Source organism: Hemiscyllium ocellatum, chromosome 22 (genome assembly GCF_020745735.1).
Source record: "Hemiscyllium ocellatum isolate sHemOce1 chromosome 22, sHemOce1.pat.X.cur, whole genome shotgun sequence".
Classification (NCBI taxonomy): Eukaryota; Metazoa; Chordata; class Chondrichthyes; order Orectolobiformes; family Hemiscylliidae; genus Hemiscyllium; species Hemiscyllium ocellatum.
This window is the reverse complement of record NC_083422.1, coordinates 16,108,039-16,129,861: the sequence shown is the minus strand read 5'-3', so window position 1 is coordinate 16,129,861 and position 21,823 is coordinate 16,108,039. Positions and strand designations below refer to the sequence as shown.

The window sequence follows — 21,823 nt, the reverse complement described above, 5'->3', positions numbered from 1 at the left end:
CCACCATAGCCTATACTTGCCTTTAGTCTGGAACCTCCTCTTCTTTGGAGACTGTTTGTAGTTCTCTCCAGGGATCTGCCAGCCAATCATCTGTCAGCATATTACCTAGCATTGTCAGACTTATGTAGTTGCGACTGAAGAGGAAGTTGGTCAATGAGGAGGGAAATATAATCATTGGTCGCGTAATGATATTGACATATTTAAAAAGTTATCTCTATTGAGGTAGCTTGAGGAGCTGGGATCCAAATTTGAAAGCAAAACCTTAAAAAATAACATCCACTGCATGATATCTGAGTTACAGTCAGGAATCAAGGATAGAGGGTTAAATACATGACTGTGAGAGTGATATGGGGGGCTGGTGCTTCAATACAAAGGACAGGAAGTGGTAGAAGTGTCACTGGACTAGAAATTCACAGATGTTTCCCTTCAACATGGATTCACAGACTTTAAATTCAATTCATAAATCTGGAATAGAAAGCATCTTATAGCAACTATCACCAATTACCATAAACCCCAACTGGGTTCCCTTCTCCTGAAATCTGCTGGTCCTCTCCTGACTCCAGAGACACAGCAACGTGGGGACTCCTCATGTCCCTCTGATGGGGCTGATGACCCACCCAGCTCAAGAGGTATTAGAGATGGGCAACAAGAGCTGCTCTTGGCAGCAACATTCATGTAGCATGAAAGATTAAAAGCCTGGAGTTAATGGGATCTCTTCAGGCAAAGGAGGGAGGTTCCAACATTAACAGCCCAAATCCAGTAGTTAGGTGTAATGATTAGAGCTTTAAAAAAAAAGGGCACGTGATGGGGAGGGCTGAAGTTAGGATACCTTTACAAACCTGAAGACAAGTGTCAATGCTGATGAAGAGAGTATTAATTTGGATCAAATCTAGCTTGCTGTGAAAGAGTTTTAATTTTTTTTAATGAGTTGCTTAGAGATGTTATTACACATCTCTGGGACAGGTGGGACTTGAACCCAAGTCTCCTGGCTCGGACACTACCACTGCACCACCAGAAGCCTCAATGAAGAGGTCGTAACAAAAGTAAAGAGCAATTATTAATGATTAATGCCCTATCACAGAAAATTATCAGAAAGATAAAGTTATAGGCACTATCCCTGAATGCACAAGACGTGCCGAACAAGGTAGGTAAATGAATGGCTAAAATGGAGATACATGCTTTTACCTAGCAATGGTTGAGGGGAATGCTGATCATAAAAGCTGAAATAAAGACAGCAGTGGGAACGGAGCTTGACCTGAAAATCTTGAAGTAGAGTCATTAGAGGTCAAGATAATGACAAAGGCCAAGAAATCTTAGTTTATGGGTCCCCATTAGGAATGGTAGTGTTGAGCAGAACATAAGTCAACAAGTTAGAATAGCATGTAATCAGGGTAATAGAATAATGATAGGGGACTTTAACCTTCAGTGAGACTAGGCAAAGCAAGTTAGCAGGATTGGTTTGCATTTATCTAGTGCAGTTGAAGTAGTTTTCTGTAAGAATGTATTCTCAAACTACTAGTAACAGGCTATTTTAGATTTAGTAACCAGAGTTAATTAGTAACTTCAGAATTAAAGATCTGTGCATAGATTGATTGTAATTTGGAGAATTTCAAGTTGAGTTTGGGAATGTTGTGGCTCAGTATGAAACTGTTTTCTGAAAATTTAACAAAGTCAATCAGTTAAAATTAAACAAAGTCAGAGTGTTGGTGAGAGAGAGATTAGGGGATTAGGATGGCAGGCATGACAGATTGTTGACTCTATGTTACAGCACTGACTCTCTCTGTGCGTGGCCCCTCCCTGGCATAGCCACTGCTGAACAAATCTCTATCAGCTTACATTCACACACAAATGGAAACAAGCATTAGAGAGATTCAGTGTCTACGCACACACATTCAAAAGCAGATCCATGCAAATTAATGTCATCAACATTCCTGTGCACATTTCTGTTTACACCAAAGTGTTCTTCCCCCGTGCCTCCATTGTGCCCTCAATGAGCTTGCTATATTCTCTCCCTCCCACCAAACCTCAGTTCACTTCCTGGGTTGAGGCAGTCTGCTCTGATGTGAAACACATTGGCCTTGAAGGTTTGGAGGGGTGACACGGATGGGGGATGGAGGTGGGGGGATGGCGGGGGGTGGTGGGGGGGTGGAGGTGTCTTGTATATGGATGTCCTACACACACCAGGTGTCCTCTTGCTAGTGGCAAGCTGCCCCTCCTTGGGGGTGAGAAAGTGTCAGGTAGAGTGGAAGTGGAGTGCCCTGAGTGGAAACTGGCAAAAGATCTGTGTGTGGGTCCATCACTGTCTCTTTGTGAGGATGGATGACACAGGAGTGCGGCTCAAGGACACCATGCCCCTGTCAGCATGCCTTCAGTCCTGAGGAGGTGTGTGTGTGTGTGTGTGTGTGTGTGTGTGTGTGTGTGTGTGTGTGTGTGTGTGTGTGTGTGTGTGTGTGTGTGTGTGTGTGTGAGAGAGAGAGAGAGAGATTTGGAATATGTGTGTGAGTGTGTGAGAGAGAGTGTGTATGTGAGAGTATGTGTGAGAGAGAGTGTGTGTGAGAGAGAGTGTGTATGTGTAAGCGTCTGTGTGTGAGAGTCTGTGTGTGAAGAGAGAGGGAGTCTGTGTGTGAGAGAGGGAGAGAGAGTGTGTGTGAGATAGAGAGTGTGTGTATGAGAGAGAGAGTGTATGTTCATGTGAGAGAGAGTGTGTGTGAGAGAGTGTGTGTATATGTGTATGTGTGAGAGTGACTGAGAGAGAGTTTGTATGTGTGTATATGTGAGAGAAAGTGTGTGTATGTGTGTGTTTGAGAGTGTGTGTGAGAGGGAGAGTGTGTGTATGTGTGTGTTTGAGAGTGTGTGTGAGAGGGACAGTGTGTGTACGTCTGTGGGTGTGTGAGAGAGAGTGTGTTGAAGTGAGAGAGTGTATGTGTGTGTGAGAGTGTGTTTATGTGTGTGTGTGAGTGAGTGTGAGAGAGAGAATGTATGTGTGTGCGTGAGAGTGTGTGTGTGTGAGAGAGAATGTGTTTAAGTGAGAGAGAGTGTATGTGTGTGTGAGAGAGACAGTGTGTGTGTGTGTGTATGTGAGTGTGTGAGAGAGAGAATGTATGTGTGTGTGAGAGAGAGTGTGTGTGTGAGTGTGTGTGTGACAGAGAGAGAGAGACAGAGTGTGTGTGTGTGTGTGTGTGAGAGAGAGTGTGTGTGTGTGAGAGAGAGTGTGTGTGTATGTGGGTGTGTGAGAGAGAATGTGTGAGTATGTGTGTGTGTGGGAGAGAGAGTGTGTGTGTGGGAGAGAGAGTGTGTATGTGAGAGAGAGTGTGTGTGTATGTGTGTGAGTGAGTGAGTGTGAGAGAGAGAATGTATGTGTGTGTGAGGGAGAGAAAATGTATGTGTGTGTGAGAGAAAGAGAGTGTGTGTGTGAGAGAGAGCGAGTGTGTGTGTTTGAGAGAGTATGTGTGAGAGAGAGAGAGGGAGAGAGAGAGAGAGTGAGTGTGCATGTGTGTGTGCGTGCACATGTGTTTTTCTCCTGCAGTCCCTGAGGGTACTGGACCTAGTATTGATAGTAACTGCCAATTTGTCCATCGAGACAGCCAGACAAACTCTAATGTTGCAGCACGGCTGTAGTTTCTGGGCAATGACAGCCAGTGCCTCCCAGATAGCTGCCTGCTGGTCCTGACCCTCCCTGTACATTAGAACAAAATCCCTGATCGTTGACACCACTCGGTCCTCCTGCCTGAGCCCTCCGAGTACCAGTGGTCTGGACCGTTTCCCCCTTGGCCAGCTGCAGGGCTGTCACTGTGAGGTGCTCACCAGCTTGAGTACCCTCACACTCCATCTACAGGTCTCAGTGTCTGAGTTGATGGAGGGTGCTAGGGGCAGCCTTGTTAATGATGCTTCCTCTGAGGCCTCCAAACTCTCAGCCAAGGAAATCTAGGAGCTGGGGGTTCACCCACAGCTGGCTGCTTCTCTACAGACATTGTCAGGAACCTTGCAGAACCGACAAGACAGAAGTGAGAGAGAGGGCGTCGTGACCAGTAGTTAGAAGTGATATGGACTGATTGAGGATGACAGCAGGGTCAATAGGAGAGAGGTAGTGGTACACAGGGAGGCACTTACTCAGGTATTGAGAGTTGTATGATCCTCACAGGAGCAGTCCCTCCCTTGTCCTGCAAGGGCCATGGTTTTCCCTTTGCAGGGGGCGAGGACACAGCTGTTGGCACTTGCCACCCATACAAGGTCTGTCTGCCCTGTGTCTCCCTGGAATGAGAAACAGGAGGAAACCAAGTGAGATGAAAGTGCGTGGTAAATCTGTTCATTCTGGTGCACGTAGGGAAAGCTGGTGAGATGTAACAGCGCTCTGTGGAGACAGTCCAAAGGGCAAGCACTGTTAGTGGTTGGGATGTTCAAGGGAGAGCAAGTGAGGGAAGATGTTACAGGCGACAGTGAGAATGGTGGGGATGTGTGAGGTGAGTGCCTCAATAACAAGACAGAATGAGCATAAGGTGACAGCGAGAAAAGTATGCTGCTGACCCTGACAGTGCGGAGAATGTCATTAACCTGTTTACAACATTGCTGGCTGTCCCTTCAGACCATCAAGATGGCACTGACCCAGTTAATTCCAACCAGTTTGGCAGGAGCTGGTGTCATGGCCTCCTCCGCTGATTGTCCAAGAAGAGGACTCCTCTCCTTTGCACCACCCTCTTGACCAGGACCTCCACGTCCCTGTCCTTGCTAGCATTCACCTCTTGGGCTGTTTGCATCCAATGAGTTAATCTGTCTGTGTGTCTGTCTGGGGAGCCTCTCAGCCCTCTGTAAAAACAGGACCTCTTTCGTCCTCTGCAAAGCCTGAAGCAATGCTCCAGTATTGAGTACACAATCTGCCCTATTGTGCCACTTCCTCTTCCCTATCCTCTCAGAGAGATTTCTGGCATCAGAAAGTACCTCACTTTTAACAGGCGCAGGCTAGTTATAAGGAGTATATTCTACCTTTAACTATTTCTCGTTTCATTTAAATATATTTTTCCACTGACACACAGTGCTAGGCTTTTCTGGCCATATAAATAACCATCACCACTGAAATGATCATGAATATTGAAATTAATTTGAATTGTGAATAGCAGTTCACAGCTGGAAAGGTTATCTGACATAACAAGGTGGGCCCTGCCTATCAGGATAGGGGACATGGGATAGTTATGGTGAATAGAGTCAAGGAGAATTCCAAAGAGATTCTATAAACACATTAAAGACAAACAGTAACTAGGCAGAGAATAGGGCCACTTAAAAATCAATGTGACTATCGATGTGTGCAACCACAGCAGATGGGTGAGATACTAAACAAATATGTCACATCAGTATTTACTGTGGAGAAGGATATGGAAGCCAGGGAACTTAGGGAATTAAATAACCTTGAAAAGAGTTCACATTACAGAAGAATTGCGAAAGGAGATGGCAGAGATGGGTTCAATTTCAACATTTAAAAGGCACCTCAATGGGTATGTGAATAGGAGGAGTTTCGAGGATTGTGAACCGAATGCTGGCAAATGGCACCAGATCAGTTTACGATGTCTGGTCAACATGGACGAGTTGAACTGAAGGATCTGTTTCCATGTTGTACAAAGCTAAACCTCCAACAGGGAGACGTCCAGCTGCAAGGGACTAACATGAAGCAGTGATCAGGACCCAATTAAAACCAAGAATGGTGATATTCTGAAGTAAGACAGCATCCTCCCTCATGGTGGGATGTTGCCACATTCCTTTCAGATACACTGAAGCACTGTTTACAATCTCCCATGGGCCAAATAAACCCAGAGAAGGCTCTCGGTTGGGTGTTTCATGTTTGACTCAATTAGATCTCTAGGGATCACTTTGAATTGTAAGGAAGCCAAGGATTTAAAATAGAGACACACGTTGCAACATTGAGCAAAGTTTGTGCAATGATAGTCCTTAAACTAACCAGTGGGTTCAAAACGCAAGTCGCAGAAGCAGAGACAATGTTGCTAAGGTGGTCTGGCAGGTTCTGTGGAGAGGACATTGTTTCAGATCAGTGATCGTGCATCAGAACTGGAAAATATTTCAGTTGAATTAGATATTAAGCAATTACATTGTCAGGGAAATTACAGACAAATAAACAATGTAGAAGGGCAGTTTTAGGGTGAAAGGCAAGAAAGACAGAATGAGAAGAGATAATAGTGAAGTGCAGAAGGAGGTGATCATGAAATCAGTTTAAAAAGAAAGATGAGGTAGAAACGCCAACAATACAGTTGCCCCAGTCCTACGACTGGGTTAACCTGAGGGTTGGCACTCCTCAGGCAAGGGGAGAAGTTGAGAAGGAGAGTCCTTCTGTGTTTTTCTTCTGTGCCTGATATTATGGGGTAACTAGCACAGTGTGGGGCTGCAGCATCAGGTATGGAGACTGGATGCCCTTTGGAAGCCAGTAGGTCCCGGCCAATGGTGAGAACTTCTGTCACACTCACTATGTGAACTGTTGAGTAACTTACACAATCGCTTGCTGTATAACTGAGAAGCATGTGATTGTATGGAATAGTTTGCCCCATGCCAGGGCAGATACAATGAAACACAGCTCACTCACTGCCTTTCTTTTACTGAACATTGGAAAGTCTTTGCCTGAGTCTTTAGCAGCCTCGTTCCTATGTGTTGGAATTTCCTCCCAATACTTTGTCCTCTCTCTCCATCTCCATTTCCTCTTCTAAAATCCTCCTTAAAACCATTCTCATTAGCCAAGTTTGCTCTTGTGTCAAAATGGCTTGATATTCAATTTGCTTCATAATGCTTCTGACTTTTGGGATGGTTTGTTACATTAAAGAAGCTTTAAAATTACAGTTGTATTGCAGTAAAGGTCATAAACTTGGATCTTCTAACTGCCTTTCATTAATCACACAACACCAGGCTATAGTCCAACAGGTTTAATTGGAAGCACACTAGCTTTCGGAGTGACGCTCCTCCATCAGGTGATAGTGGAGGGTTCGATCGTAACACAGAATTTATAGCAAAAATTTGCAGTGTGATGTAACTGAAATTATACATTGAAAAATTGATTGTCTGTTAAGCCTTTCATCTGTTAGAATACAGTGATAGTTTCACTTCTTTCATGTGTAAATCACAAAACCTTTTTTTAAAAGTTGCATTCTCGGGTTAGCTGTTAACAATGGTGATAGCTTCAATATGTTGAAGGTGTTGGCCCCCTGTGTTCTCTGTCTATGACCTGATGTTTAGATTGATTCTAATTTAAAAAAGTGAGATAACAGAGTTTTACATAAATTCATGCAGTTTTTCAGCTCAGAGTTCTACATGAATGTATGCAGTTATTGAGCAAAGTGCAATGTAACTCTAGTCACCACACAAAATATATGTGTGCATGTGGGTCTTTGGCTGTGTGTGTGTCTGTCTGTCTGGGGTGGGGTAAAAAGTGAGGTCTGCAGATGCTGGAGATCAGAGCTGAAAATGTGTTGCTGGTTAAAGCACAGCAGGTCAGGCAGCATCCAAGGAACAGGAAATTCGACGTTTCGGGCATAAGCCCTTCATCAGGAATGGGGTGGGGGTTGTGAGTGTGAGAAAATGTGTGTGTGTGTGTGTGTGTGTGTGTAATGAGTGGAGAGTGTCTGAAGTCTGTGAGGGAGTGCATGTGTGAGTGTGTGTGTCTGTAAGGGTGTGTGTGGGTGTCTGTGTGCGCATCTGTGTGTACCTGTGTCCGTGTGTATGTGAGAGTGTGTGTGTGTAGGAATATCTGTGTGTGTGTGTAGTACAATGGTGATCACCTGTAATGTGACATGAACCCACGGTGGCACAGTGGTTAGCACTGCTGCCTCACAGCGCCTGAAGACCCGGGTTCAATTCCCGACTCAGGCGACTGACTGTGTGGAGTTTGCACGTTCTCCCCGTGTCAGCGTGGGTTTCCTCCGGGTGCTCCGGTTTCCTCCCACAGTCCAAAGATGTGCGGGTCAGGTGAATTGGCCATGCTAAATTGTCCGTAGTGTTAGGTAAGGGGTAAAATGTAGGGGTATGGGTGGGTTTCGCTTCGGTGGGTCGGTGTGGACTTGTTGGGCCGAAGGGCCTGTTTCCACACTGTAAATCTAATCTAAAAACCCAAGGTCCCGGTTGAGGCCCTCCCTATGGGTACCGAACTTAGCTCTCAGCCTCTGCTCGGCCACTTTCCTCTGCTTCCTGTCCCGAAGTCCACCTTGGAGGATGGTCACCCGAAGATCCGAGGCTGAATGTCCTGGACCACTGAAGTGTTCCCCAACTGGGAGGGAACCCTCCTGTCTGTCGATTGTTGTGCGATGCCCATTCATCCGTTGTCGTTTCATTAAGTTCCACATCATAGGTTCATGATGAAGTGTAGAGTGTGAGGATACAGAATAAATAACTGTGTGGAAGCCACATTGCTTAAAAAAATATAAAAAGCAGAATCTGGATCAGTGCCAAGTTATTCAGAATGGAATAGGATTAAATTCAGTGCTGAACAAAGATTAGGGCCGGATCATTTTTGTTTCTCATTGATATTGACAATTTGGAGTTAGAGACAAACACCTCACTGTAACAGCATCAATCACTGTAAAGAATCCAGAAGCATATGGTGCATTACTTTGAATTTTTAAAAAAGGCAGTTTTTAAGGAACATCTTAAAGAAGGATGGCAAAGTGATGTTGAGGTTTAGGCAGCAATATCAGAGCTCAGGTCGAAGCTGAAGGGACTGCTACAATGCTACAAGGATTATAGCCAAAGGTTTGGAACAACTGGTAATGAGAGGAATGCAGAGACTCAAGAAGGACAGTAGTAGAGGACAGGGTTGCACTGACTCTGCCAGCACTGATAGTCCTTTGGAATGCCCCAGGGATGCCCACCAACAGTAAAAGATCAAGAGTGCTCTGAATGACTCCTGATCAAAGCCTTAAATATGCAGGTTGGTTTCTCCAAGTAGCTAATCCCCATTCCGGCCCATCCCCAGATGAGAGAAATAGATAAAGAGAAATAGATAGGTGTCCTTTTTCTAGGATGGGGACTTCAAGACTAGAGGGAATATTGTTAAGGTGAGCGGAGAGAAAAATAAATATGATAGGTCAATTTTTTTTACACAGAATATATGTAATGAATTTCCTGAGGAAGTGGTGGATGTGGGCATAGTTACAACATTAAAAGACCCTTAGGTGAGTAGGTGGATGGGAAAGGTTTGGAAGGATATGGGCCTGGAGCAGGCAAGTGGGACTAGTTTAGTTTGGGTTTATGTTCAGCATAGACATTCTTAATGGCAGCAGTCTGATGGCAACCATCCCAAAATTACATCCTTTGATCTTCCCGGTGTCCTGCCTGCATTCCCAAGGCTACAGTGTCTGGAAACTTCCACCCTAAGTTTCCGACCACATATCCACTCAGTCAAACCAAGATCACTTCCTTCTGTCTTCACAATATTGCCTGGTTCTACGTCTGGCTCAGCAGATCTGCTACAGAAACACTCATCAATGGCTACGTTATCTGTAAAACACAATAATAGAAGGACAGAGTCAGAGAGATGTACAGCACGGAAATAGACTCTTTGGTCCAACTTGTCCATGCTGACCAGATATCTAAACTAATCTAGTCCCATTTGCCAGCACTTGGCTCATGTCCCCCAAAACCCTTCCTATTAAATGTTATAATTGTAACAGCCTCCACCACCTCCACCTTGTACCAGCTCATTCCATACACACACCACCCTCTGCATGAAAAAGTTGCCCCTTAGGGCTCTTTTATATCTTTCCCCTCTCACTCTAAACTTATGACCTCTAGTTCTGGACTCCACTAACCCAGGGAAAAGACCTCGCTTATTTACCATACCTATACCCCTCATGATTTTATAAACCTCTATAAGGTCATCCCTCAGCCTCCGATGCTCCAGGGAAAACAGCCCCAGTCTCTGCAGCCTCTCCATTTAGCTCAAATCCTCAAACCCTGTCAACATCTTTGTAAATCTTTTCTGAACCCTTCCAAGTTTCACAAGATCCTTCTGATAGGAGGGAGACCAGAATTGCACACAATATTCCAAAAGTGAACTAACCAATGTCCTGTACAGCTGCAATTCCAACTCCTATACTCAATGCTTTGACCAATTAAGGAAAGCATACCAAACATCTTCTTCACTATCCTATCTACCTGTGGCTCTACTTTCAATGAGCTATGAACCTGCACCCCAAGATCTCTTTGTTCAGCAACAGTCCCCAGGGCCTTACCATTAAGTGTATAAATCCTGCTAAGATTTGCTTTCCCAAAATGCAGCACCTCACATTTATCTAAATTAAACTTCATCTGCCACTCCTTGGCCCATTGGTCCATCTGATCAAGAGAGAGAAAGTGAGGACTGCAGATGCCTCCTCATTTCCCCTCCCCCCATCTTATCTCAGTCCCAACCCCGGATTCAGCACCACCCTCTTGACCTGCAATAATTTCTTCCCGACCTCTCCGCCCCACCCCCTCTCCAGCCTATCACCCTCACCCTCACCTCTTTCCACCTATCACATTCCCAGCGCCCCCCCCCCATTCCAAATTCCCTCCCCCTTACCTTTTATCTCAGTCGGCTTGGCACACCAGCCTCATTCCTGAAGAAGGGCTCATGCCCAAAACGTCGATTATCCTGCTCCTTGGATGCTGCCTGGCCTGCTGTGTTTTTCCAGCACCACATTTTCCATCTGATCAAGATCCCACTGTATGCTGAGGTAACCTTCTTCACTGTCCATAACTGGCCAACCTCCATAACCAGGGAATCTTTCAAATTTCTGGTGCCTGTGCCATTACAGGTGACAAGTCCAGTTCACCCACCACTCATTTGCTTATTTGCCTATACTGGCAGAAGCCAGAAAGCAATACAATAGTGATTTGTTTCATTTACCAGGCTGTGTGTTCTGGACCGATGCTGAGGAAACAAATAAGCTGGAATTGATAGCTCACCAATCATTGCTCTCCACTGAATCGGGAGAGGCTGAACAGGCTGGGACTATTTTCCCTGAAGCGACAGAGGCTGAGGGTGACCTTATAGAGGCTTATAAAATCATGAGGGGCATGGATAGGATAAATATACAAAATCTTTTCCCTGGGGTGAGGGAGTCCAGAACTCGAGGACATAGGTTGAGGGTGAGAGGGGAAAGATATAAAACAGACCTAAAGGGCAATTTTTCACACAAAGGGTGGTGCGTGTATGGAATGAGCTGTCAGAGGAAGTGGTAGAGCTGAAAATGTATTGCTGGAAAAGCTCACCTTAACCTCCTTCCACCTACTGCATTTCCAACGCCCCTCCCCCAAATCCCTCCTCCCTACCTTTTATCTTAGCCTGCTTGGCACACTTTTCTTCTAGAGGATGTGGTGGAGGCTGGTACAATTGCAACATTTAAAAGGCATCTGGATGGGTATATGAATAGGAAGGGTTTGGAAGGATATGGGCCGGGTGCTGGCAGGTGGGACTAGGTTGGGTTGGGGTACCTGGTTGGCATGGAAAAGTTGGACCGAAGGGTCTGTTTCTGTGCTGTACAACTCTATGACTTTCACATTGCCCACCTGATCATAAACTAGATGTCATTGAAATTCCTCTTCTGCAGGAATTTACATTTAAAGACCATGATCGTGGTGCAATTATCAAAAGAAGTTCTTGAAAACAATGATTTGGAGATGCCAGTGTTGGACTGGGGTGTACAAAGTTAAAAATCACACAACACCAGGTTATAGTCCAACAGGTTTAATTGGAAGCACACTAGCTTTCGGAGTGTCACTCTCTCATCAGGTGATAGTCACCTGATGAAGGAGCGTCGCTCCGAAAGCTTGCGTGCTTCCAGTTAAACCTGTTGGACTATAAACTGGTGTTGTGCGATTTTTAACCTTGAAAACAAAGGCTGTGTTGAAAGGTGGTGAGAGCTGGTGTTTGTAGGGAGAGTTCACCATGTCAGCATTAGCATGCGAGGGATTAGCTGGGACAGATTAGCATCAGAGTAAGTTAGGAAGGGCTTTTGGGTTCATGCATTGTAAAGAGACAGTGACAAGTGCTTTAATGAGCTTTTGGAGGAATCAAGGGAGATACAAAGGCATAAAGTTCACCAAGGAGGAAGAAACCAACAACAAACTCACATTCCTGGATGTCACAGTAGAAAGAAAGAACAACGGAGAACTACAAACATGCGTATACAGAAAACCGACAAACACTGACCAAATACTTAACTACACCAGCAACCATCCCAACACACACAAACAAAGCTGTATCAGAACACTATTCCAACGAGCCACCACACACTGCAGCACAGACGAACTTCAGAAAACAGAGGAGAACCAACTATACAACATATAAAGAAGAACAGATACACAAAAAAAATACAGTGCGCAGATTCCTCAAGAACAAACCACGACAAGCACACCAAACATAGCCAGAAATCCTAACCACCTTACCATACATCAAAGAAGTTTCAGAAATGACAGCCAGACTACTGAGACCCCTCGGAATCCAGTACAACGCATGGACAAAACCAACGTCATCTACAAAATTCCATGCAAGGACTACCACAAACACTACGTAGGACAAACAGGAAGAAAGTTAGCCACCAGGATACATGAACACCAGCTTGCCACAAAAAGATACGACCCTCTCTCCCTCATAGCCCTACACACGGATGAAAAAAACCCACCATTTTGACTGGGACAACACATCTATCTTGGGACAGACTAAGCAAAGACATGCCAGAGAATTCCTAGAGGCCTGGCACTCCAACCACAACGCCATAAACAAACACATAGATCTAGATGCCATCTATCAACCCCTCAGAAAATGAACAGGAAATGACATCACCACAAATCCCAGGAACCCCATCCAGGAGAAAGATATAAATAGAAAGCAGGAGACGACAGCTTCGCTTCACTTGGAGGTCGCCACTGATGATGTTACCTAGCCAGGTAATGAAATGTCTGGATATTAAACCTACACCCCCACCCCACAAAGGAAATCCTCAGTTTATATGAGGGATTGTCAGGTTGTCTAAATGTAAATGTAAATGTAAACTTAGAAGGAGTTTCCATGATCTATGTCAGAAATACATAGTGTTCTAATTGGGCTGGGCATTTTGACAATCGCAGCCCATAATAATGGAGTCCCGTAGGGGTAGGTCAATTTGTTAATGATTTGGATGAGGAAAGTGAATGTACCAAGGCCAAGTTTGTAGGTGACACAACAATTGGTGGGAAGGCAAGTGGTGAGGGTGACACAAGGAGTCTGCACAGTGATATAAACAGGTTAAGCGAGTGGGAAAAAACTGTAGATGGAAAACAAAGTGGCAGGAAGAACAGAGGAGCTGAATATTATTTAAATGAAAAAAAAGTACTAAAAGCTAAAAAAAATGAGGGTTTTAGGTGCCCTTATGCATGAATCACAAAAAAAGACTAGCATCCAAATTCAGTCGGTAATACATAGAGCAAATTAAATGTTGACCTTTATTTCAAAGGGTATGGAGCATAAAAGGGGCAGGGCTGGGGGTGGGGGGATGGGTCCTAATGAACTAATCATCCCACACTGGATTTTGGACAAATAAAAGGTGATGTTACTGATCCATACAAGATTCTTTGGGGACTTGATAGGGTATATGCAGAAAATTTGTTACCCCTTGTAGGTAAGTCTAGGAACAAAGGGCATATTCTCAGAATAAGGGGTCACACGTTTGAGACAGAGAAGAACAAGAATTTATTCTCTGAAAGGGCAGTGAATCCATGGAATTCTTTCAGCAGATGGCTGCTGAAATCAGATTGTTAAGTATATTCAAGGCTAAGATAGACACATTTTACTCATTAAGGGAATCAAGGGTTATGGGGTAAAGGCAAGAAAGTGGAGTTGAGGATTATCTGATCACCTATGATCACATTGGATGATGGCACAGACTCAGTGGACTGAATGTCTACTTTTGCTCTGACATCTTATTGTCTGAAACTAGCAGATGGCAAATGAGACAGACATTTTCTTTAACTTCATCTCTAACATTAAGTTAATGGAGAAGTGTTCTCAGTGCTAAAGTATTTGTTTCCTGCATAAAACTGGACAAGGTTAACAAAACTGAGCACCATTGTTCTAGCTCTTTGCTTTCTCACCCTTTGGGTATATTAAAATTGAGCCATTGCCAATTAAAGCCTCATCCAATTCTCTGTGCTGTGTCCTAACTTGTACCATGCCCACTTCAGTCCTCATCTCTTCCGCTCAGGAAATGCAATGTTTCACACTCCCACAATATCTCAACTAAAATGTTCTTGTGGTTTGAACACAGAAACTGAAACACTGGTGGTTGCTTTCATTTTGCATGTTCAGTTTCTATTAACACTGAGGAGTCAATAATCTGGAAATGAAACCATACTGAGTACTATTCAGGATTAACACAGCCAGTGAACTTTGAAAACAAAATCACCATATTTACCAATAATGATGAATTATACTTAAGGGCTTTAGTTCCCCAAAATTGTTCACAATAGGTTTCCAGTTGCCAAGTGAACGGGCATTTGGAAGGTGGTGGACAGGGGGTGAGAACTGACCTCCATTAGGCAGAGCCCACAGGCTCAACACTGGATGGAGGTCAATGGATCAGAAAGGAGATTGGAAGGCAGGCAAGGGGAGCCAATGGCCCAGTAGCATTATCACTGGATGGTTGATCCAGAGACACAGGCAGCATTCTGAGAACCTAGTTTTGAATCCTGCCACGGCAGATGGTGGAATAAAAATATCTGGAATTAATGATGACCATGAATCCATTGTTGGAAAGCCCATCTGGTCTACTGATATCCTGTAGGGAAGGAAACTGTCATCCTTATCTGGCCTGGATGACACATGACACAGCAATATGGTTGACTCTTAACTGCTCTCTGGGTAATAAATGGTGGCCTAACCAATGAGGCCTCATCCCATTAATGAAGTTAAGAAAAAAAGGGATGCCCCCAGTGAATATTCTGCATAGGGTGGTCAGTAAGAGGGTAGGATGAGACTGTATAGGATGCTGCTTATCGGATTGCCTTTGCATCAAGAAGCCGTGACCATGGGCTGATTGAAAGATGCTATGCAAGGCACAGCAGGAAGCTGTCAGTCAAGTAAGTCAGGGACAAGCAACAGAAAAAAGGAGAAGCTTTTAGCATAGCTGAGGGGCTGGAGCTGGGATTTGGAAAGATAGGGTGACCAAGTTGGATAATCTAAAGATAGCATGATAACAGAAGCAAAGGCTCCAGGAGGAATACTTTTTTTAAAAAAAGAATAAAGTTGAGAGAAGAAGTTTATAAATGGTGAAGATATAGATTTCTGCCTTAACATGGATGGTCCAAATAACAGGAAGCAGATGATCTTTTTCCACTGGCATCAAATCATTACAATCATGGAGCAAAACAAGGAAGTATTTATGCGGAATGAAGCTTCCCACCTATGCTGACAGTCATCTCCATGAAGGTGGCGTATTTCTGATCTTGGGCATCCAACTTCTCCCAATTATCTGGATGGTCTGACCCTGCACTTCAAAGAAATACAATTGATGTTGTTCACATTCAAGCCTCTTCAAGTCCACCTGGATGTTTCCACTCCTCAATGTGTCCACTACATGGACCTTCAGTGGCCTGTCCCTGGTCATTTTAAAGGAGGACTTCAGGAGGATGATGAGATCAAGTGACTTTACTGAAGCCAGGAGTATAGAAACCATGTCCTCTCCTTCAGCTTGCTTGTATTCATAAAACCTCTGTTGCCCCCAGAACTCTTACCATTACCTCAAAGACCCACTGCCATCTTCTTAGAACATCTGTATCTCTTCCCCCTGTTTCCTAATGGACTTGTTCCATACAGATGTTGCATTACAACTGTTGCCTGATTTCTCACGTTGAGGTACCTAGATGTCATAACTGGCAGTGTCTCCTCAATTGCCAGATCAGCAAGTGTTTGTGGCTTTCCCCCAAAATGTCTTGCTCATTGACAAGTAGAATATCTGATCAGAAGGATAACTTTCCTCCTTCATAGAGCCAAAGGAAAGTACATGGGAATCCTATGCCTGGGTTAGTTTGAAAAGTTGATTCCCCACGCCAACCCCTGAGTCTCCCTCATGGATAATGCTAATTTCAACTGCGCGACTGTTTTCTCCTTGGTTTCTGCCATTACTTGATGTCTATGCTATTAAATCCTGTCAACTACAATGAAATGTAACATGAGATTTTAATATGGCCCAAAGATCATGAATTAGGGATTCTCTATTCCACTGACAACAGGTCAGTACAAACATGAAAGGTTAAACAAGAAAGTATTTACTTGAAGTAAATCTGTGGTTGACATTTTTTGAGGAATCCTTTGTAGTTCTGCTCCTTCTATCCCAAACGCACCTTGTTTTCCAGAGAGGGCCTGATTGACTGTTCTAACTGCCCTCCCTCACAATTGCATCGAGTTCTGGAGGTCCAGCCTGAACTGCTGGAGCTACCCTCCTTATTGCCCTCCCTCACAGTCGTCACCTGTTGATGGGAGTTTCATTACACAGTCCAGAAGAGTGGATTATTGGTAAATTACCTCAGAGCAGCTGCAGCTGGAAAAACAGAAAGTAATGATGAGGAAAGACTCCTTGGGTATGCATGATCAATGATAGTTCCTGTCAAATCCTGCCTTTTGGCCACAAGGTCATCTCTGATTTTTCACAAACTTATTTCTCGGAGCATTCCTGACTCATGACCCAGTTTCCAATGGAGAAACCATCACTGTCGTCCTGCTTAGGCCTTCAGGCCAACACAATATCAGCCTTTCATTCTGTTCAGTGCACCACATCCCCATCACTGAATCCATTAACAGTCCTGAGCTTGCCTCTTCTGATTCTCTGCTTGCAGAAACCTCATTTGTCCAGCTGCACCAGCCCTGGGAGCAGAGCAAACAACAGTGCAGCGATAATGAACAGGTCCCAGTACTTACCATGACAGTCACAGCTCCCGCCCCCACCCCCGCCCCATCTCACGTCGTGGCACTTAGTGTTCCTTGTAGACAATGTCTAATGACAGGATCAGCAGCTGCTGAAGGTATAGGCATGAGTGAGCTGTAGCCACATGAGGTGGATCATTCATGTGATAGTGAGGCCGCTAACAGCTTCTGGTGTCGGGACTTGGTTGTCGATGTTAATGGGGTGATATATGAGTGAACACTGATTACAATACTCACTGAGATGCTGTGTACATTTCCTGTCTCATGTCACTGTCAAGAAGCCTGCAGGAGTTCAGCGCCATATTGACAGAGGGGTTTCCGTGGGGTGTATACCTCTCCACTGAAATGATCCGTGTCTCACAATCCCAGAGGGCACTACCCCTGCTGCCCAATACCCGCTGCAGCCTGTAACTGAACAGCTGACCCGAGGGTCTGGCCTCCCTATGAGGATTCAGCAATACTTCCTGCTAAAGACAGAAAATCACCGTGACATCTCCAGAAAGATACCTCAGTGTTCACTGGGATGTGACTATAACACACGTTATTCTCAATCATCTAAACTCTGGCCCTTTCAGCATCACCCGAGCTGGGCCCTGTTTGAAATTAGATAAATGATCTTCGGGGAGGGACAAGTGAACATGTGGAATGGTCCTGCCTGATTGACGTTCACAAAAAAAGCAGCCAATCAGCTGGAAGGGCTGAGCTCTGCCATGCCAAGATGAAGAGTAGAGGTTTCTGACACTGCCCGGGATGGTCTTGGTGTAGGATGGGCTGTTACACAGGCCCTGCTGGATGTAACCGGTGAGGCAGCTCGGCTCCATTACAGCATCACTGCCTCCCGATAGACCACCACCCCCACTCGTGTTACAGAGCCAGACCCTGTACTCTGTCCAATCCTCATTCACAATAAATAGTCATCAGGGGAAGACTCCTTTAATTGAGTGACACTGGAAACCTGAAACTGCTGAATCACCTTTCAGTTTCATTTTCCTCTCATTTCTGCATTTCAGTAAAGGTGACTGCATTCTGAACAATGTACAACTTGTGATTGGTGTGTGTATATATTTGTGCCTTTGGAAACTGAGCTCCTTTCATTCTGGTCATCCAGCTCCTCAGACAGCAGAAGGAAAAGTAAAGAAGCAGCCAGTTTATTCACTGAGATCACCATGGGGTAAGTGAGATCTTCATGTATCCATACCGTGTACGCTATAGTCAGCTGGAGTTCAGTGCTCTCCTTCTTGTCTCCAAATCATTATGATGTGGGCTTGAATCATATTCCAACGATTTGATCACACAATCCTGTCCTTCTCTTAATGTAATACTGAGGGAGTTCAACCCTGTCTGAGGTCTGGCTTTCCGCTGAGACATAAAACAGAGACAATGTGAGATTCCCTGGTTGGGCCAGCATTTATTGGACACCTCTAATGGCTCTTAACAAGATGGGGGTGGGCTGCCACCTTGAACCATCAGTTTATTTAATGTACATACACCCATAACACCATTTAGGAGGGACTTCCAGAACCTTCATCCAGAAAAACCATACTGCAGGAAACAGGCCTCACTCCTGCAAAAATGGAGCTGTCTGTTGCACTCTGACTTTAAGTAGGTTTGTGTTTCCCATATGTGTGAATGGTGTAACCTAATAGACACACTAGCTTCTCCATCAAGAAGGAAACATTTTGGAGAAAGCAGGGCAAGAGGAGGTGCAGGTTAAAGGGAGCATTCATTGGGGTGGCTGGCTGTGTTATACATTGATTATCTCCTCCTTGATACTGGTCAGGATGATGGTCTGATTATACAATAATCATCATCTTGGAACATGAGATTGGAGTCTTGCATTCTGGGTGTGTGATCGTATGCCAGGTGGTGATGGAGAGGCTGTTGTGTCTATTAGCAGCACCAGTGGGAAGCGAAAGACCTCTTAAGAGGAGGAGCAGTGAGCAGCAGGAGGGTGAATGACAGCTCAGGTACCAGCCTAGTAGGTGCTGTGAGAGGGGCAGCCATTGGGTAAAAACTGTTCAGGCTGGAGAGGGGGCACCCTGATTTTATCGGCAGATCAGCAGACGGCTGGTTAGACAAGGCCTCCCTCCCCAAGGCTACCAGCCAGCTGGAGTTGTGCCACAAAAGGTACAAAGGGGTGGGTATACTTTGGCATTAAGGAAGGTAGTACTGCTGAGTGAGTGAGTGAGTAAGTGATGGGGAAGGGATAACTGGGACGAGGAGCTGCTGAGTGATGGGGAAGGGATAACTGCGACGAGGAGCTGCTGAGTGATGGGGAAGGGATAACTGCGACGAGGAGCTGCTGAGTGATGGGGAAGGGATAACTGGGACGAGGAGCTGCTGAGTGATTGGGAAGGAATAACTGGGACTAGGGGCTGCTGAGTGAGTGATGGGGAAGGGATAACTGGGACGAGGGGCTACTGAGTGAATGAGTGAGTGAGTGATGGGGAAGGGATAACTGGGACGAAGGGCTGCTGAGTGAGTGATGGGGAAGGGATAGCTGGGATGAGGGGCTGTTGTTTGAAGCATTCTCTGGACAGGGAGGAGATGTCCTTTGATGTATCTATCAGCTCACAAATGCCTCCACTAGACATCACCCAGAAGCTTCAGCATTGCATTGTTTAAAAACATAGCTGGATGGTTTTTGTTTTCAAAAGTACCAATGAGAGACCAACAAAGGCGGAGGAGAATTATGGGCAATGTTTGCATTCCATGATGCCAAATGTGGCCCTTCCATTGGTCAAATGATTTTAGACTGTGACACCTCCAAAAGAGTGGCCATGATAAGGTTCGTTGTAAAAGAAACCTCTGGTCAAGATACACAAAAAGATGGCAAATCTAAAGAGGACTGCCTGACTGGAAAGGTTTGGGATGCAATGGTGTAGCTACATGGCTTTCGATTGAGTTAAAATCTTGCCGATTTTGAAGGTTTATAAACAGGATACATTAGACAAGTAATATTAACTAATAATCATTCGTGGTTTCAATATTGAGAGACACCAGCAGAGTCCAATAGTGAGAATAAATGAAATCCTTTAGAATGATATAATATTATGCCATTCATAAATATCTTTAATCTGTCATCTAATACTACCAAAGGCCAAGGTAAGAATTAATTCAAAGGACCAAAATAAAATGGAAAAGCTGCAGCTTCAGAAATAGAGATTGTAAAAGATTTTATTTTCTTGCAGTGACACACAGGAAGATTTGTTGAAAGTGAATCTCGATTGGCTTCAGTGTCACTTCACGTGGACTCCACAGGAAGAAACCATTGACCTGGATGATATGAAACACAGATTAGAAGATTCAATCCTGCTTGGTGTGAAATATCAAGCCAGGTCTTACAACCATCTCGCCTTTATAAACTGTCTGCAAGGAAACTGTGAAGAGGCAATTCAGAATTTAAAGGAAGCTGAAAGGATTCTGAGGGAGAGACATGATGATGAATTTGAGAAGAGAATCTTGGTCACCTATGGAAACTATGCCTGGGTTTATTATCACATGGACCGACTGGAGGAGGCTCAGTCCTACCTCGACAAGCTGGAGACCGTCTGTAAACTATTTCCTGAAGCCTCTCGGTTTACAGCAATGATACCTGAGGTTTACGGGGAGAAGGGCTGGTCACTGTTGAGTACAGCCCCTCAACATTATGAAGAGGCAAAGGAATGTTTTACAAAGGCTCTGGAGGAAGATCCTGACAACATTGAGTGGAATGTTGGTTATGCCACTGTAATGTCCCGTCTGGAATGGTTTTCTGCTACCCCAGAGAGTCATGAACCCATTGATTCAATAAAACAGTTTAGGCGTGTGCTGGAGCTAGATCCTGATCATGCTGAAGCCATGGTGCTGTTAGCTTTAAAACTACAGGAATTCAATCAAGAGGAGGAAGCATCCACATTAGTTGAGCGAGCATTGCAGAAGTCCCCTGGTCATCCATATGTACTTCGTTATGCAGCAAAGTTTTACAGGAAAGAAGGAGATGTAGAAAATGCTGTCAAGCTGTTAGAGAAAGCATTAAAAATTACACCAAACTCATCATTTTTATACTATCAAATAGGTCAGTGTTACAATGACAAACTACAAGCTCTGGGCACAGACCGATGCAGCAACGGGCCTGATGATCCTGCTTCTCAAGAGAAGGCCACTTTGATTGAACAATGCAGACACTACTTCAGTGAAGCAGTTGCGCTCAAATCATCGTTTACAGCAGCAAAGCTGAAACTTGCAGACATCCTCATCATAAATGAAGAAATTCATGAGGCTGAAACGATCTACAGTGACCTACTGGAATTGGAATCTGGTTATCCAGAAGATAAGCAGTATATCACTTACAAGGCTGGGAAATTTGAACTATATCAGAAAAGATCGGAACCGAATGCCGTCACACATTTCCTGGAAGGATTTTCTATCAAAAGAAACTCAAAGCAACAAAAACTCTGCCGCACCAACTTGGAAAAGATCGCAAACAGACGACTTCGAAATAACCCAGGCGACATAAAGGCTTTGTGCATTCTTGGGGCCATGTACCTTCTAGATGGGGAGGCGCCTGGAATTACGAAATGCTTTGTGAAGCTCAAACTACAAGAGCTTTTCAATCAAGGATAAAGATCTACTGTCTTTGAATTCTACCTTCCTACTGAGATCAACAATGACTTGCCAAGCAAACATATTTGGAAAGGATGAATATTTTTTCAGAACTTCTGCTGGGGACCTTTTCATTTCTATTCTGCAAGCACTTCCTTTAAAATTAAGATATTATGCATGCATAATATCTTAAATAATCATTCCAGTTAAAAATATTCCAAGTCCTGTCGCTTCTTAGTGGAATATTGCTCGCATGCGATCGAACCAAACATTATTTGATTTCTGCAGCTTTAGAGATTTAGTTGTGTGTGAGGA

The 21,823-nt window shown here is 44.5% G+C and overlaps 1 protein-coding gene across 1 annotated transcript; it reads left to right on the top strand.

Annotated features, from left to right (window-relative positions):
* The first annotated feature begins 18,036 nt into the window (after positions 1-18,036).
* On the top strand, positions 18,037-21,529 carry LOC132826125 (interferon-induced protein with tetratricopeptide repeats 1-like). The gene is made up of 2 exons (XM_060841774.1): positions 18,037-18,095; positions 20,116-21,529. The coding sequence occupies exons 1-2, from the start codon at positions 18,091-18,093 to the stop codon at positions 21,527-21,529; spliced, it is 1,419 nt and encodes a 472-aa protein (XP_060697757.1). The 5' UTR covers positions 18,037-18,090.
* Positions 21,530-21,823: the final 294 nt, after the last annotated feature.